Source organism: Corvus hawaiiensis, chromosome 2 (assembly GCF_020740725.1).
Source record: "Corvus hawaiiensis isolate bCorHaw1 chromosome 2, bCorHaw1.pri.cur, whole genome shotgun sequence".
Taxonomy (NCBI): domain Eukaryota; kingdom Metazoa; phylum Chordata; class Aves; order Passeriformes; family Corvidae; genus Corvus; species Corvus hawaiiensis.
Genome location: NC_063214.1, coordinates 101,011,523 through 101,027,200, shown reverse-complemented (window position 1 = coordinate 101,027,200; position 15,678 = coordinate 101,011,523). Strand labels below are relative to the sequence as shown.

The 15,678-nt window shown below is 35.8% G+C and overlaps 1 protein-coding gene across 2 annotated transcripts in view; it reads left to right on the top strand.

Annotated features, from left to right (window-relative positions):
- Positions 1 to 15,678, top strand: part of NLGN4X (neuroligin 4 X-linked) — a 175,153-nt gene that overhangs the window by 45,604 nt on the left and 113,871 nt on the right. For both annotated transcript variants that reach the window (XM_048328601.1, XM_048328591.1), the window contains exon 3: positions 8,492 to 9,332. In XM_048328601.1, the coding sequence (XP_048184558.1) occupies positions 8,861 to 9,332 (472 nt within the window). In that variant the 5' untranslated portion in view covers positions 8,492 to 8,860. The remainder of the gene's footprint in view (positions 1 to 8,491; positions 9,333 to 15,678) is intronic.

Genomic DNA, 15,678 nt, shown 5'->3' with positions numbered 1-15,678 from the left:
TGAAAGAGGGAGGTGTGGGTTTAGATTTCTTCATGTTAATGAGGGTAGCCACTCAACTTTCCCATTCTCAGAATGAATGCATAATTGTGACATTATCATATGAATGCAGGCAGTATCACCACCTGGTAACTGAACCAGGTAAGGCAATGAAAATGTCCTGCCTGTCTCCTGTGTAATTCAGTTCTAAGAATTTGTATAATAAAGCAGCAACTTTTTTTGGCCATATATATTAATGTGTGTGTGTGTGTGTCTGTGCTTTTGCATATGTTCACATGCCCAGCTGATTTAAATTGCTTTTCCTACCCTGTTTCTGGTTATTGTAACATTTTTAATGTCTCTTCTTCTGCGACTGGAATGCCAAGAGGGAGATATCAAATTCTAATCATTAAATAGCCTCAAGAGATCAAATTGCATATCAATCAGTCCCTTAGACAGTTTCTCAGTTGGTTCAGACTAGAGTTTTAGTTTCTTTCATCATTGACAAGGGCATGCACTTAAGTTCAATGGTGAAGACAAGAAACAGAGGACTGAGACCTGTGAGTTTCTTTGTATAATATTTAGACAAAACCTGATAGACCCCCTTAAGAATTTTTCTCTTCAGTCATTTGACCTTTCTTACTGGAGAGGTGTTAAGACTCATTCCATGTTACAAATGTTTTTTTTTTTTAAGGTCTTACAGTGGTAGCAGGTAATGAACTTTGATTTTTTTTTTTTTTTTGAGGGTTTATTCAACTTATGAAGGCCTATTCTGTAAGCCTAATGTATAAAATACTGATTTTTGTGTGCATGTTTTAATTTTTTTTCATATCCATAAATTAGTGGTTTGCTCTGGGCATAAGAGATTTTACTCTACAGGAGCTTTTGCCTTACAGAAACTCAGGGCTGAACATTCTGTTTCAGATCATAATCTTTTTATTTTTGTAGTATCATATCTGAATTTAAGCAAACAGAGGTGCATAAAAGAAACAGAGACCCAGAGTGTGTTACATTTCTTTTACAAGGTTATATCAGAAGAAAAAGCTGGAAATTATGCCATCAGTTGTGCTAGACTGTACTGATGCCATTTTTTGTACATTTCCCTAAGATATGTACTAGAAATGTAGTATTTTCTTAAGACTTTGCAGCTGCAATTAGACCACAATTGAATGGCTTCAGTGTTCAAATGTTGATGGGAAACTTAAATTCAAATCACGATTTGAGCTGAATGGAACAGACCTGTAATTTTGGGATTATTATTTATTTCAGGCTTATGTTTGTAAGCAGTTTATGCCGTGTTTTTCCCTCCTAATACTGACACCTCATATTTATTTGCAATCTTCATCAATTTATCTCAAAAAGCAGCAAGTATCATGAAAATTGTCTAACCACTGAAATTCTTCTATACTTACATGTAATAGCAGTTGAAATTACCGTTCAAAAAGTCAGTGAGATAGGTGCAACTGTCTTATTTGAGCATTCCCGGTTAGTCTTGGGTCCTTCTGGCCATACTGTTTTTTTATAATTTTAAATACAGGAAAAAGTAAGGGAAACCATATCTGTGATTGTTCAATAACCTCCTCTTATAATTAGATCAAAACAGCTGATTTTTAGAAAATGCTGAGGTGAATTTCTTTGTTTTTTCTTGAAAGGGAGTGATAGTCACATGTTTTCTTTCCCCCTGCTTGCTTTTCAAATTGTTTGAATTATTGAGAGAATTGCAGTTTTCAAAAACATTGCAGGGACCACACAGCTTTTTCTTATAATCCCATTGTTCTTTTTGATAGTGTATCAGATTTAGAAATTCAGAATAAGAGCGGTAGCTCTGGGCAAGAAGCAATGATATGAAAGAAATGTGTGCCGGTTTTCTGAAAAGTGAATGATTATTGTAGTTTCTAACCTGAGGGATCTACTGAAACTGTCCAAGCCTATTTAGGCCTATCTCTCTCACTTGGAGAAATTCGTAGAAGGGTGAATGCAGCATGTTCTTTAAAAACAACACCCAAGCCTGCGTAATTTAATGTTTGTATGTAATTTTTGTTCCTTTTCAGTCTGTATTTCCATATTAAAAAAAAAAAAAAGAGTAAATTATCTATCTTTGTCTTCAGTTACTTTTAATCATACAACTAAGACCAACTTCAAGGTCCATAGTGATGTTTGTATATCTGGCATTTATTTTCACTTTAAGCAAGGGTACATCATAGTTCTTAAATTTGTATCACTTTCTTCTCAGTTTAACTTTTGAAGGAATTTTTTTCTGCAAATAAAAATAAATATAAATAAATACGTGATCCTGTGACACATTATTCAGATACTCATCCCTAGTGAAGTTTATAATGCTAAATTAGTGTCATGACCCACCAGTACAGGGCATGATGTTTGTTTTAAGTTCTCATCAGGCTGAACAAAGACACTGGACTACGTATCAGGGAGCTCTTCTGCTTTATGGTATAGTTGTCTTCTTAACTGCAACAACCAGGTAAAGAGGAAGAAAGAGAGGAGAAAGTGAGAGGGGGCCCAATCTGCATGCCTCTTATGTAAATTAGACTCTTTGCATGTTTTGTTCACTGCTGCACAGCCAGCTCTTCCCCAGGAAGTGAGTTGGGATGGGGGGAACTGAGCACAAGTCTCAAGGTAGAGCAGGAAGCTGGCTCAGGACAGCACTGCCCCATCTCTCCTTTGATCATCTTTCCTGTAGCAATACTTGCAATGTTTGAGAAAAAACATGCTTAGATCTGGTTGTCTACAGTTAAGATTATTAGAAGTCTAGATTTTTTGTTTTGTTTTGTTTCATTTTGTTTTGAGGGTGTTTTGTGTGTTAGTGTGTATTTTTAGGAATAATTTAATAATAAATAATTTATTCCAATTGGGAAAACGCTTACAAAAATACAAAAAAATACACATATATGTTGTATTATGAAAAAGAATTTCTCGTAAGACTTAGCTGCGTGTCAATTTAAAGCGAGACATTGCTTTAGTTACAGTTCTGAGATTCAAAAATATCTTATGATTGGCCAGTTTTGGTAAATAAACTTCCCACCAATGTTCTAAGTAATCCAGTCCAGAAAGTGCACGTAAGTTCATGATTGGTGCTCCTCTGTGTTGTTCACTATGATTTTGTCTAATATGTCTGAATAACTTTACGTAGCAAAAGGAAGAATGAAGATTAGCTCATTTCAGTGTATCAAGAAAGTTCTAGAAGCTCAGAAAAAAAAAATCTCTAAAGAAGTTATAACTGCTTTTCTTTTTTTTTTTTTTTTTAATTTGAAAGATAGTAGACAAACCCCGTATGCATTTACCGATATTTGGAAAAAACTGCTTTTTTGTTATTGAACAAACATTTGAATACAGTAACTATTAAGAGGGTTATGAGGTAGATGTGCATTGAAACCAGCTTCGGGAAGAGCTTTTATGGAAGACAACTGTGTGATTAGTTTTCTGCTAATATTTCAAATCATATGGACATATTGCTAAAATTAGTACTGCAGGCCTGTTCAAAAACATCTGTGTCTTGGGTAGCTCTTATTTACAGTATCATACCACAACATTAGTTTATTATAGAGCTTTATGTATGTTATAATATGATAATGTTTTAATTGCTTTTGTTTAAAAACAATCAACCAGACAAACACACACAGAGACACAAGCCAAAACAACAAGGAAAACCCAAAAAGCAAGCAACCATATATCCTCTTTCCTTAATAATTTCAAAATTACTTATTTCAAGGGGACAAAGAGAATGGAATGAAGACAAAACACAGTTCATGTTCTTGGTAAATGTAGTATTTTTTGAATCCCCATATTCTGTGAAATGCATTAAATACTTAGCAAAATATCAGTATGAGGAGAATCTGAAATTTTATTGATTACATCATTTGTCATTTTTTTTCTACTGACTAGCTGGTTGCTCTTACATTTCAGCTAATCAAGCTGACTGTATGCTTTCAGAGTGTATGTCTAATGAAAGGGATGTGAGTCTTTAACCCTGACTCCCTACTGATGTCAGACTTATGAATGTGCCCAAAAAATCCCTTGGGAATATGAGTAGAAGGAAGGGCCAAAGAGTAAAGGTGGTCAGCGACTGAAAGCTGAGTCATACTGTTGTGCACCAGTTGTTTTAGATAAAGCCTGAGAAATCCTGGTACATCTGTGCAGTCTTCAGTTTCCTGTGTTCATATAATTTATATTTCTGTTCAGTTTTCTTGTAACTGTCCATGACCTGGACAAGCAGGTCAAAAAAACTTGAAATCACTTTAGTTTTCTACTCTATGCTGGAACAAAGAGAACTTCTAAACCATGTCTTCTATACCCCTAGCAGCTACAGAATAAGTGTAGAGCTACTGACAATCTTCTCCTCAGGTTGAAAAGTGGTAACTGCAGATCCTGGAAACCATCAGTTTAGCCCGAAGGCCTGATTCATAGACTATTTAAGCATCTCTAAGTGTGGCTTGGGGCACAGATTTATAAACAAGTGCAAGTGGTATTTCTAGATACAAATCCATGTTAACTTCAACCTGCATTTTCTTCAAAGGCCATAAACGTCTCATTAGCCTCAAATTACACTCCTCTGCCAATAACGAAAGCATGTATGAACATATATGATTTCAGATCCTCCTTGACTTCTTTTTGTGTGTTGTGCTGCCAGAAGTTGTCATTTTAAACTGAATATTTTGATTTGGATTGATTGTTTTCGATTGTTTGAATGAGTGATACTTCCAACTAGAAATTTTTTGCTAGGAAGTTTGTATGCATTTTTGTAATATTAGAAGCACTAAAAAAAAAAAATGGAAAAAGTACAAAACTATTAGTGATAATAAATAAAGGCATGACAAGTACATGTCTTCCTGTAGACTCAGTATGTAAAAGCATATTAAATATCTGACTGTATACATATAACATCAAACTAGTTTTGATATATCTAAAAACCTTTCTAGAATGTTTAGAATTTTCTATTTAAGATTAACCTCTAACTGAAATCCGTGACTCTATTTACACCTTCCAACCTTTTCAATTATGTATCTAACATCATAGCATAGCCCTCATAGTTCACAAATAGGTAGCATGCCTTCTTCCTTGCCTCTCGATGTTATTACTGAAAATTATTTTGTGTGTCTTTTTCTGTGTATGAGTGTGCATACATTTTATATGTGAAACTAACCTTAGGAATATAGTAATTCCTCTAGTAATGTCAATAAACTGAAATGTGTGATATTTTCTGCCTAAATGGGCAGGAATCCCACCCTAAACAAGATTTTTTTTGCTTTTCTTGCCTCAGTCTGGGTTCTTTGCCTCAGTATAATACCAAAACCAGTTATCCCCAGGATGCACAGCTCCCAGAGCTGGAAGTTGGAGAAGTATGGAAAGCTAAGTGAAGCCCCCACAAAGAAATGGTTAGTGACCTGATACTTATTGACCCATAGCCAATTAGACACCCACAAGTCTGCGGGCTCAGATGGGATGCACCTGAGGAAGCTGGTGAACAAGCTTATCAAGCCACTTTAAACCACTTACCAGCAGTCCTGGTTAGCTGGAGAAGGTCAGGTTGACTGAAAATTAGCACATGCAATGACCATCCACAAGAAGGGTCAGAAGGAAGACCCAGGGAACTACAAGCCTGTCAGCCTGACCTTGATACTGGTACTTGATACTGGGGAATGTCATGGAGCAGATCGTCCTGAGTGCCATCACATGCTAAGTGGTTTATAAAAATGGGTTTACAAAAGGCAGATCCTGTTTGACTAACTCGATCTCTTTCTATTTTAAAGTAACCTAGCTGGTGGATGAGGGAAAGACTGTGGATTTTGTTTATCCAGATTTCAGTAATGCATTTGATACCATCTCCCACAGCATTCTCCTGGGGAAACTGGCTGTGTAGGGCTTGGATGGGTGCAGTCTTCATTGGGTGAAAAACTGGCAGGATAGTCAGGCCCAGAGAGTGCTGTTGAATGCTGTTAAATCCAGTTGGCAGCTGGTTACCAGTGATGTTCCCTAGGGGTCAGTACTGAGGCCAGTCCAGTTTAATGTCTCTATTGATGATTTGGATGAGGGGATTGCGTGCATCCTCAGTAAGTTCACAGAAGATGCTAAATTGGATGGGAGTATTGATCTGCTGGAGAGTAGGAAGGCGCTGCAAAAGGAACTCAACAGGCTGGATTGACTGAGGCCAGTTACATGAGGATTGATAAGGCCAAGGCAGAGGTCCTGCAGCTGGGTTGCAAAAACCCCATGCAATGCTCCAGACTTGGGTAACAGCATCTTGAGAGCTGCTCAGCTGAAAGGGACTTGGGGGTGCTGTTTCAAAGCTGGCTGGATATGAGCCACCTTGTGCCCAAGTGGCCAAAAAAGCCACACTATTTAATATGTCACTTTTTTTATAGTTGTATATTATCTCTGCTGTATCAGTTGAGGATTTCCACTTTCCTTCCTGTTGTCATTTTTGGTTCTCTCCCTGCTGGTTATGTGTTTACTCTTGTTTGTTTGTCATTCCCATTTTCTTTTCTTGTTTTGTGTCCTCTTTTTTCACTTGCTGTTTGCCCAGAAAAATTTTTTCTCTATCTATCATTCATCATCTGGATCACTGTGTTTCCTCCCACCTTGTCCACTTTCTTAGTGCTGTATTCCACATTTCTTAGAATGCCATTACAAACTTCTGCAGTGTGGGTGTCAAGGGAATAAGATCTGTTGCTCCTCCCTAAGCACAGATTAAATCTTCAGTAGGATATGACTGGAAAATCTGATTTGTGCTGCATGATCAGTAAAGTGTGCTGAAGTCAGCATGGGACAGAGCAAGAGGAATACTACTCAAAATCAATCACCTGCTGCTGACTTCCATTGTTAAAGATGGCAGCAGAAATCAGAAGAGAAAGTGACGCTTGAGGAGGAATTTTGGGTGACTCGTAGCTGGCTGACTACTCTGAGTGCCAGGGAGCAGCTGAAGTGGGGCTGCCCATGGGGGAGGATGACTCAGGAGCTGTGGACACTGCAGAGCTGTCAGGGCAAGGCTCTGAACTCCTAAGGCCTCCCATTGAGGGTGGGTTGAGAACAGGGGCAGGACCCTGCCACCATCCAATAATCATCAGGCCAGGCAGGGTGAGGAGTCAGGTCCAAGGTCTATCTGGGGACTCAGTGAGGCCAAGATCCAGGCTGGGCATGGAACTGGGCATAGGGCTTCCTACAGCATAACTCAGATAGGGACTGATGGCCCTGGTGGTGCCCTTGGGGCATGAAAATTACAGCTGTTAATGATTTGTCCTTCAGAAATGGCACTCAAATTGCAAGTCCTAGAGAAAATGTCAATAGAAGTTTTGGTCCATCACGAGTGATATGTATCTGGTATTTTTCTGGCCTCTGGTGTTCAGGTGTTTCAACAGTTTTGTGGTAAGAGTGCTAAAATGAAGTAATTGAAGAATTCTAGGAATTTTGAGAGAATAAAATATCTTTCTAATTATTTTCCTTATCAGAGTCCTTATTGAAAACAGGACTTGCTAGTCCACTTATGTATAAGTTGGGTATATCCTGTGTTCATCCTGCAAAATATAAGGTATCAATATCAGTTTCCTATAACAAGGCATTTTTTACCTGTGGAATTGTCTGTCATTTTGAGTTGAATAATGGGTAAAAAGGAAGTCCTTAATTTCTTTGGGCAGGTAGAAGAATGTTGATGTGTCTTTATTTGTACACTTGTAATGGTTAGCATATGAATGTAAGGGACTTGTATTTCATTAAAAATTAACAGAGTTATTGTATGAATTGCCTTCTATCTAAAATTAAAAGTAGGAGAATGCAAGCAAGTAATGTTACATAATTGTAACATTATGTAGGCCAAAAGCTGACTTAAGAGACTGTATCATGGTTTATTTTTTCTTTTAGTTTTCCATTGTTCTGTTTGTCAGACATAGGACAGAGATATGAAAAACAATAAACTTGTATCTAATTTTGACTAACTCTTCTCACACTTGATTTGAACTAATTATTTTTTACATTAATTGGAATTTCTGAATTAGGTGGAGGTAAGTTAGGCTGTCCTACAGAAAATAAGTAATGTCTGTGAAAAATACTCTGTAGTCATCAGCTCATAGCAAAAAGAGATTATCCAATACAGGAAGCAAAAGTATTGAATGGCTCCTGTGGGAGTGCAAATAGGCTTAAAAAGAAGATTCTGTTTATTTAGGGCAGAAAATATCCTCAAGCTAGCACTTAAATGTGATACTCTTCCTGAAATCAGAAGTGTTTGGACTGTGGTTTGGTTTGGAAGCATAAACAGAAGCAGAAAAGTTTGTTTTGTGGTATAACCTCTGACAAGATTATGGCTTCAGTTTTAGATGTCTTACCTTACATGTCTTTAGAAATACACAGCCAACCACGATGTCTAAAGTTCATAAAACATTTGTGGGCCTTGACATGGAAGTAGTGTATGAATATAATTTTTGGGTTTTTTATTTATTTTTTTGTTTTAGGTTTATGACAATATAAATTTGTCTGTTGATTTGAATTGCTTGCTTTCTCTTGCCTGCAGGCTGACTGAGTGGGCTGGACATCACTGAAAGGAGCCATTTCACTGGGGCAGTGGAATAACTGCGGATCTCTCACCACTCTACTTCTTGGGAAGTGCTGTGCGTTGCCAGGATTAATTCAACACTAAAGTCTGGGATGGGCCTTAGGGGCAAACACTCCCTTGTTTCTTCTGACACTGGGATTTGTCTACAGCCAGTCAGCTGAGGCACCTACCACACATCAGCTTTTGTTTTTTTGTAACCTGAACAAGGTTACATTTTCCCTCACTTAATCTCCTTTTGACTACTTTTTTATTAGTTTGCATTTTCCTTGACTGATTAATTTTCTCCTGGCGGTGGAAAAAAGAGCCCTGCTGATGTTGATTTAAATAATGTCGAAACCAATGGGACTCCTATGGCTGCCTTTGATCTTCACACCAGTGTGTGTCATGTTGAATTCTAACTTCCTCCTGTGGATAACTGCACTGGCTATAAGATTTACTCTCATTGATGGCCAAGCACAATACCCAGTTGTTACTACGAATTATGGCAAAATACGTGGTTTAAGAACACCTTTGCCTAATGAGATCCTTGGTCCAGTGGAGCAGTACCTGGGTGTTCCTTATGCTTCTCCTCCGACTGGAGAAAGGCGATTTCAGCCCCCGGAGCCACCATCGTCTTGGACAGGTGTCCGCAATGCCACACAGTTTGCCGCTGTCTGCCCACAGTACCTGGATGAGAGGTCACTGCTCAACGATATGCTGCCAGTCTGGTTTACAGCCAATCTGGATACTGTGGTGACATATGTTCAAGACCAAAATGAAGACTGTCTGTATTTGAATATCTATGTGCCCACAGAGGATGGTAAGTACCCTGAGACCTGCACTGGAGTGCGCTTACCAGTTCTACACGAGTAATGTCCAGGTCTTCAAAGCATCTTACTGAGTTTCCTCCATGTTTTATCTGTGGAAATGGATAATGCCTCTTAACATGCATTACTAGTAATATTGTGTAGATTGAATATGCTGGCATGGATTCTCTCTTACATTTCAGTGCAACACCAACATGTAGTTCGATTGCAAGTGGTGGCTAGGGTGTGTCTGCCAGTCTTAAGTTTACATCTAAAATACAGCTGAGAATCATTCACAAGAGAGGAAAGGGGAAATAAACACTAATCTGAAGTAACATAGTTATTTTTCCATTCATGAATGGTACAAATATACTGTTACATACTAATTTTTAAAGGAGAATTTACCTAAGTTTTTTTCTTTACTTTTATTATAAAAGTTCTGAGCCTTCTGTTAACTCTGCTTGATTTTAATAGATAATAGAAAATTGTTATAGTAATTCAGTCAGCAGAGGGCTTTTTAGGATTTTCATCTGTGAAATTTTTCAGTCCAACTTATTTTTATTCATTCACTAAATTTAAAATGAAGTAAAGGTCATTTATTATGCAGAGCTGAACAGGTGGTTTTAAACATTCATCTGTTTTGTGCAATACTTTCTCAAGAGGGCTACTTTAAACCACTTTGTATAGACAAAAAAGGATGAACACAATTGGTAATACAGAACTCTTTGAACATTTACATGATCTCAGTCTTAAAAAGTGTAGCTGCATGGCATGAAGAATGTATCTTTGGTCATTTTGAATAGTATTGCTTCCTACAGGCAAGAAGATCTGTTTTCCTCAGGCCGCAAATGACCTAAGTCTATTATTTCACAAGGAAATAAAAATATTACTAGCACTTAGATTTAATATTCCACTAAAAGCTAATGCTTTCTGCTAATTAGAATGCAGTTACTGATGTATAACATGACAGATTTCTCCCAGATATGCAAATCCCTTCACTTTTGCTGAGGGTTTGATTTACACAACCAAGGCATTGTTATTTCTCAGTAACCATACTCTAAATATGCAAATTTTCTACTTTGATTGTTATAATCCTTCTGCCTTGATTGGCTTCTTTACTCAGAATTTCCAAGCTGTCTGCCAGAAATAAACATTCCACCTTCTTCTCCTGTTCTCATCAGCTGAAGCAAAAACTTGAAAGCTAAAAATAAAGGGGTAAGGTTTGGGAATACTGGGAGCTTTGCAAACGTAAATACTACCAAGCTGCTTAAGGAAAAATGCTAGAAAGGAAAGCTGCATTTATGGGGGCTCCGTGTGCACGAGTGTGTGTCTGCATGTGTGTGTGTGTGCCTCTGTGTGCAGACAAAGGAGCAGCTCTTTTCAACCCAGTTCTTTCCCTCTTCCAGTCTCATTGCACTCCTTCTTGGATAATTTTTTCCCAAATTTGTTTATGTTCTGGATTTGATCCTTCATCTTTTAATTAGTCACCGGGGTAAGCTTGCTCTGAGAAAGCATTCTGGGTTAAGATTTTATTTGTTCTCACTGAAGGAATATCAGCTCTGCTAACTAAGTCTTATTTTAGAATCCAGTTTTAATAAATACATACGTTCCTCCAATCTAATAGGAGGTTTCATTCATTAATTAGGGAATACAGGAAATTAGACATAGAAAAATATATGTGAATGTCTAGGTAAATAATATTTGATATCAAATGAAAAATAATAAAATATTGTGGGCTGAACGACTAGCAACATATAACACTCATCTTGCTATAATAGCTAATCACATTTGCTGTTAGATTTAAAACAGAAAGGACTGATAAATATAATTTTACCTTTTCTAGATTTTGTCCACTTCTGCAAAAAAGCATGGTTTTCTCTTCCTGATTTTAGATCTTCTTTACTATGATAGCATGTAAATAGTATGTAAATGGTAGATAGAATGTAAATGGTATCTATTTGCTTTTGTATCTCCTATTGAAAATATAAACACATGCATAAAAGAATATGTAACTGAATAATGAGAAGACGAGGTTTGTGTCAGTGATGAGGTGAAGGTAAGATTGCTCCTCTAAAATATGACAGGCATTTTTAAAAGGTTCCATTGGGGAACAAGAAGCTTAAGTACACAATGTTTTAATTGTATGCTGCATATCTTATCACTTATTAATAAAACTTAGTGGCTTTTTTGGTGAGGAATATATGCAATCTTCTGACCATAAAGATGCTTAAAGGGAACTGACCTACAAATCACATGTCCTCAGTTACTGTGTCTCCAAATCACTCTAAACAGTCTTAAATTGTGGTCCATGCAGTCTGGGTAAACATGTTATGCTTCATTATATGAGTCCTAGTTGGCAAAAATAAGCTATGTCGTTATGGAGACAGACCATGAAATTAGTTTTTGAAGCAAGATCTCAAAGTGAGTGACTTTGAGTTAAATTCACATTTTCAATTCTTTCTTCAGTACAGATTGATTTAAAAGAGCTTTGAGGCTGTTTTCTAGAAGAAAGGGTAGCTGGAATCATCCAAATCTAATAAATGCTCTGATTATGAAACTTAATCATTTTTTATGCTTTTTTTTTTTAACTTTGGTGAGAAGAATAGATGAAGAACTAATGAGTTAACTGCAGTCATTTGCAATGCTTACTTCAAATTAATTCTAGTGAATAACCAAAATGAAGCTCAGGTTTGGGGGTTTTTTCATTGTTTTGTTTTGTTGCAGTTCTTTTTCACATATAGCATGACCTGTTTCTTATTATTTGTGTGGTTTGGCCAAAGGGAACCAAATTTTGATCATGTACTTTCAATAAAGGATTGACGAATAAATGCACATATGCCTCCATCTGATTTCAGAATTGCTTTAGTGGGATCCTTCCACTATAAACTAATGGAAATAAGAGTAGAATACAGTCACTTTAACTAGGTAGGTAAGTTTAGTTAGTTATAAAAAAATAGTTTAAAATGTTACTGGTTTTGTCTGAAGAAGTACCATGAAATGAAATAACAAATAAATCTATAGTTCCTTAAAATAATTTGAGCTTCTAGGATAAGAAATTAAAATTACCTGTTACACAGTCTGTGTCTGTATTAATCATAGCCTCTCTTTAGACCCGTAAGATTCTGGATTTCAAATGTCAAATAGCAGGAGATTCCTGTCAGAATTTCCCGTGTTAAAAATGTCCTTACAAAGCAAAAACTGTCTTCGTTTTTAGGGCCTGTCTTTTTTCATTTTAGGTGAAAATATTATTTATCATAGAAATTAATATACATACCTAGCAAAATATTTCTGCAATTCTGTCCATGTAGATTTTTATTCTTTTTCTGCTTTTCACTGGACAAGTGTTTTTTTATGTCCCTTTCCTTACAGTAATACTTCTGTTCCAGAGCACCTAAGGTAGCTGTAAAATTTCACTCTTTGGTTTTTTTTGCCTTTGGAAGGGAAGGAATTGCAACCACTACAGTACTTTTTTTTTTTTTTTTTTTGGCAATAAGTATAAATAATAATGCAGTTATTTCAAAGATACACAGTACAAGCAATAAAGATAAAATCTAGGACAATTCTTTTATATGTCAAACCTATAGTAATAATAAATTACTCAGAACTAAAGCAAATAAAATATTTATAGTGGAACTATCATTTTATCCAGTTGCTTTCTAAACATTTGGCTTGATCTTCAGAATTATTTGTGTGGGTGTATATTGTCTGGGCTGCTTTTTCAGTTACTATGAACTGTAATTTTCCACAAGAATACTTGAATGTCAGTTTTGAGGAGGTCATCTAGGGAAATGATATTGAGGACAGTGTGTTTATTATAACTTCAGTCTGAATATGGGTTTATCTACAATGGAAATGCTAGATTGAAGAGGACACAGACTGTTAATCGGCTGTGCTTAATCCCTGGCCTTTATCATTTCAATCTGTGGATTCTGAAGGAGATTGCTAACTCCTATCATAACTGGGGAAAGAAACTATAACAAGAAAAGAAAAAAAGAAAAGACCCTTAATTTGTATTTCTTTCATGATAAACTTCAAAATTTTATTAATAACAAAGCAAGATTTTAAAAAAAATCAACACAGCAAAACAACAAAGAACAAAACCGACCAAGGACAAATCTTTTTATGTTTATCTAAAACCTGCTATGTTCAGATCAAAAGAGAAAATAAAAAAGATGACTTTTTGTGGTCTTTGCTTGATCAGTAGTAAGCATATATACTTTTAACTTATTTTGGCATATGAATAGAGGGTACATTTTGCACAATTGTGGAGATCCTTATCCACTATGTATCTGTTACAGATTAACTAATGAAGTATTTAGCATCTTCAGTGGTTTGCTCTTGTTTCTTTTTTGTGAGCTCTTGTTTCATTTACTTCAGAATAAATACAGCTGAAGTGCCGACAAAAGGTGGGAGACCATGACACTTATTAAGGCTGAATGGAAATATAACTGCAGCTCTTGACTCTGTGTCTATCTGACTAAGAAATAACAAAATGAAAAATTTGAGCAAAGCTGATCAAGATGAGACTTAGACTGTCACTTTTGCATATTATGAAATGTCAAATATCTGCTTAATTTATAATTGAGTGTTTTCAGCCTTTTTGTCATTGCTGTTGAATTGTAATGTTTTTAACTTGGAAAAAGTATTTTTATCAAAGTTATTCTAATCAAACATAATTGATAAAAAACTGTGGTTTTTCTCCTTTTTCTTTGAGGCAAAGAAAAAGGTAGTGTAAAGATTAGTCTCTTCATTGTAACTTTTTGATGGCATAGAATAAAAAAGTAAGCCAATCCAAGGCCTCTTTGTTACTACAAGAAATAAGGGATCATACATAAAAATAGTGTCGTAGTGAGCAAGATAGGTGCAATATTGTGCAACATTATTTTTATTGAATTATTAGGAGGTGATAATAATAATAGTAACTTTTCATTTCCAAATAAACTCAATTTTATATACAATATATTCTTCTAAACCGCATGTAGTTTTAAGTTTCCATAGATGTATATAAGTCATTTTTCAGATAATCTTAAAATTTTAATTGTCCTGTTATCTCTTCACTACTTTTCTCAATGTAAGTAGCGACCTTAGAAATCAAAGCAAGGATTTATGTATATATGTTTAAGGAATTAAGAATCCAGTATCTCTTCTCTATATGTTTACAGCTTTTATTCTTCCTCAAAATCTTTACTACATGTTTTTAAAAGTCAATTATATTTTCTGTAATTGTTATAGGAGCACAGAGTTTTACCTATGTTATCTGAAGCTTTTTTAAAAGCAAATTTTACTTTCTTCTAAAAATATTTTAAATCTGTTTTAAAACATATTTTGGACTTTTATAGGTGATATTGTTTAAACAGTTTCATATTGCAAATAATATTTTTCTGAAAAGAACCCAAAAATATAACAAAACTTTGTTTTCAGTTTCAATACAGTCATAGGTTTTGTCGGTGACTGGTTTATTTTTAACCCCCACCCATTCAGTCAATTGTTTGTTTACTTTGGAAAAATAAAAATTAATTATTAAAATTTTATTATTTAAATGCATTTCAGCTTATAAAAACATATATAAAAATTACACAAAATAAGGCATATACTTTTGTAGAATGTTTGTATTGCTTTCCAGAGTGAGAAGGATTGATAATCAAATGACAAAATGACGGTGTTTGAATTATCGCATATAGTACCACCAGTTGAACATAAACATATACTTTTTAGCATTAGAGAGAAAATTGCTCTCCATTGTGAAAGATAAACTCCCTGTTGTGTTAGAGTGCCTCAAGCCAATTCTTTCACTGTTAGGGTCCAATATATCCCCTTCTCCTAATCCAGAAATATTGCGACATCTGTGAGAAAGAAGGCGGCATATGTCTGGCTGTTCTCTGCCTACCAGGATAAAGCTGTGGGTAATCCAGGCCCTTACTTTACATTCTTGCTTTTAACTGTCGCAAATACCTTCTGACACCAAAGAACAGGACTCTAATCTAGATGAAATAAAGTTCTTAAATCCTTAGAGATAAATTCAGATTTAGTTGCTAATTTCAAAATGCTGTCCTTCCCTCCAGGAGCTGCCCATTCCACAGGCACTTTACAGGATTGCACCCAAATGGCCTTCTCAGGAACTGATATGCAGTGAAGCCTAGCAAGAAGACTCAGCATTCCATAAGACTTTATTTAATCCCAACAGGATTTTTGGCACCGTTTCCTAGGGCCTCATCATTACCTCATATTGAAAAAGCTGCTAGAATGGGGGGAATGTTCTTTAAAACACAATGAATTAATGTTTCTTCTGCAAAGGCAAATTAATGTTATCATCCTTTTAATTAAAGAACAGTGCTTTTTGAACTGTAGAGGCTGAGCATT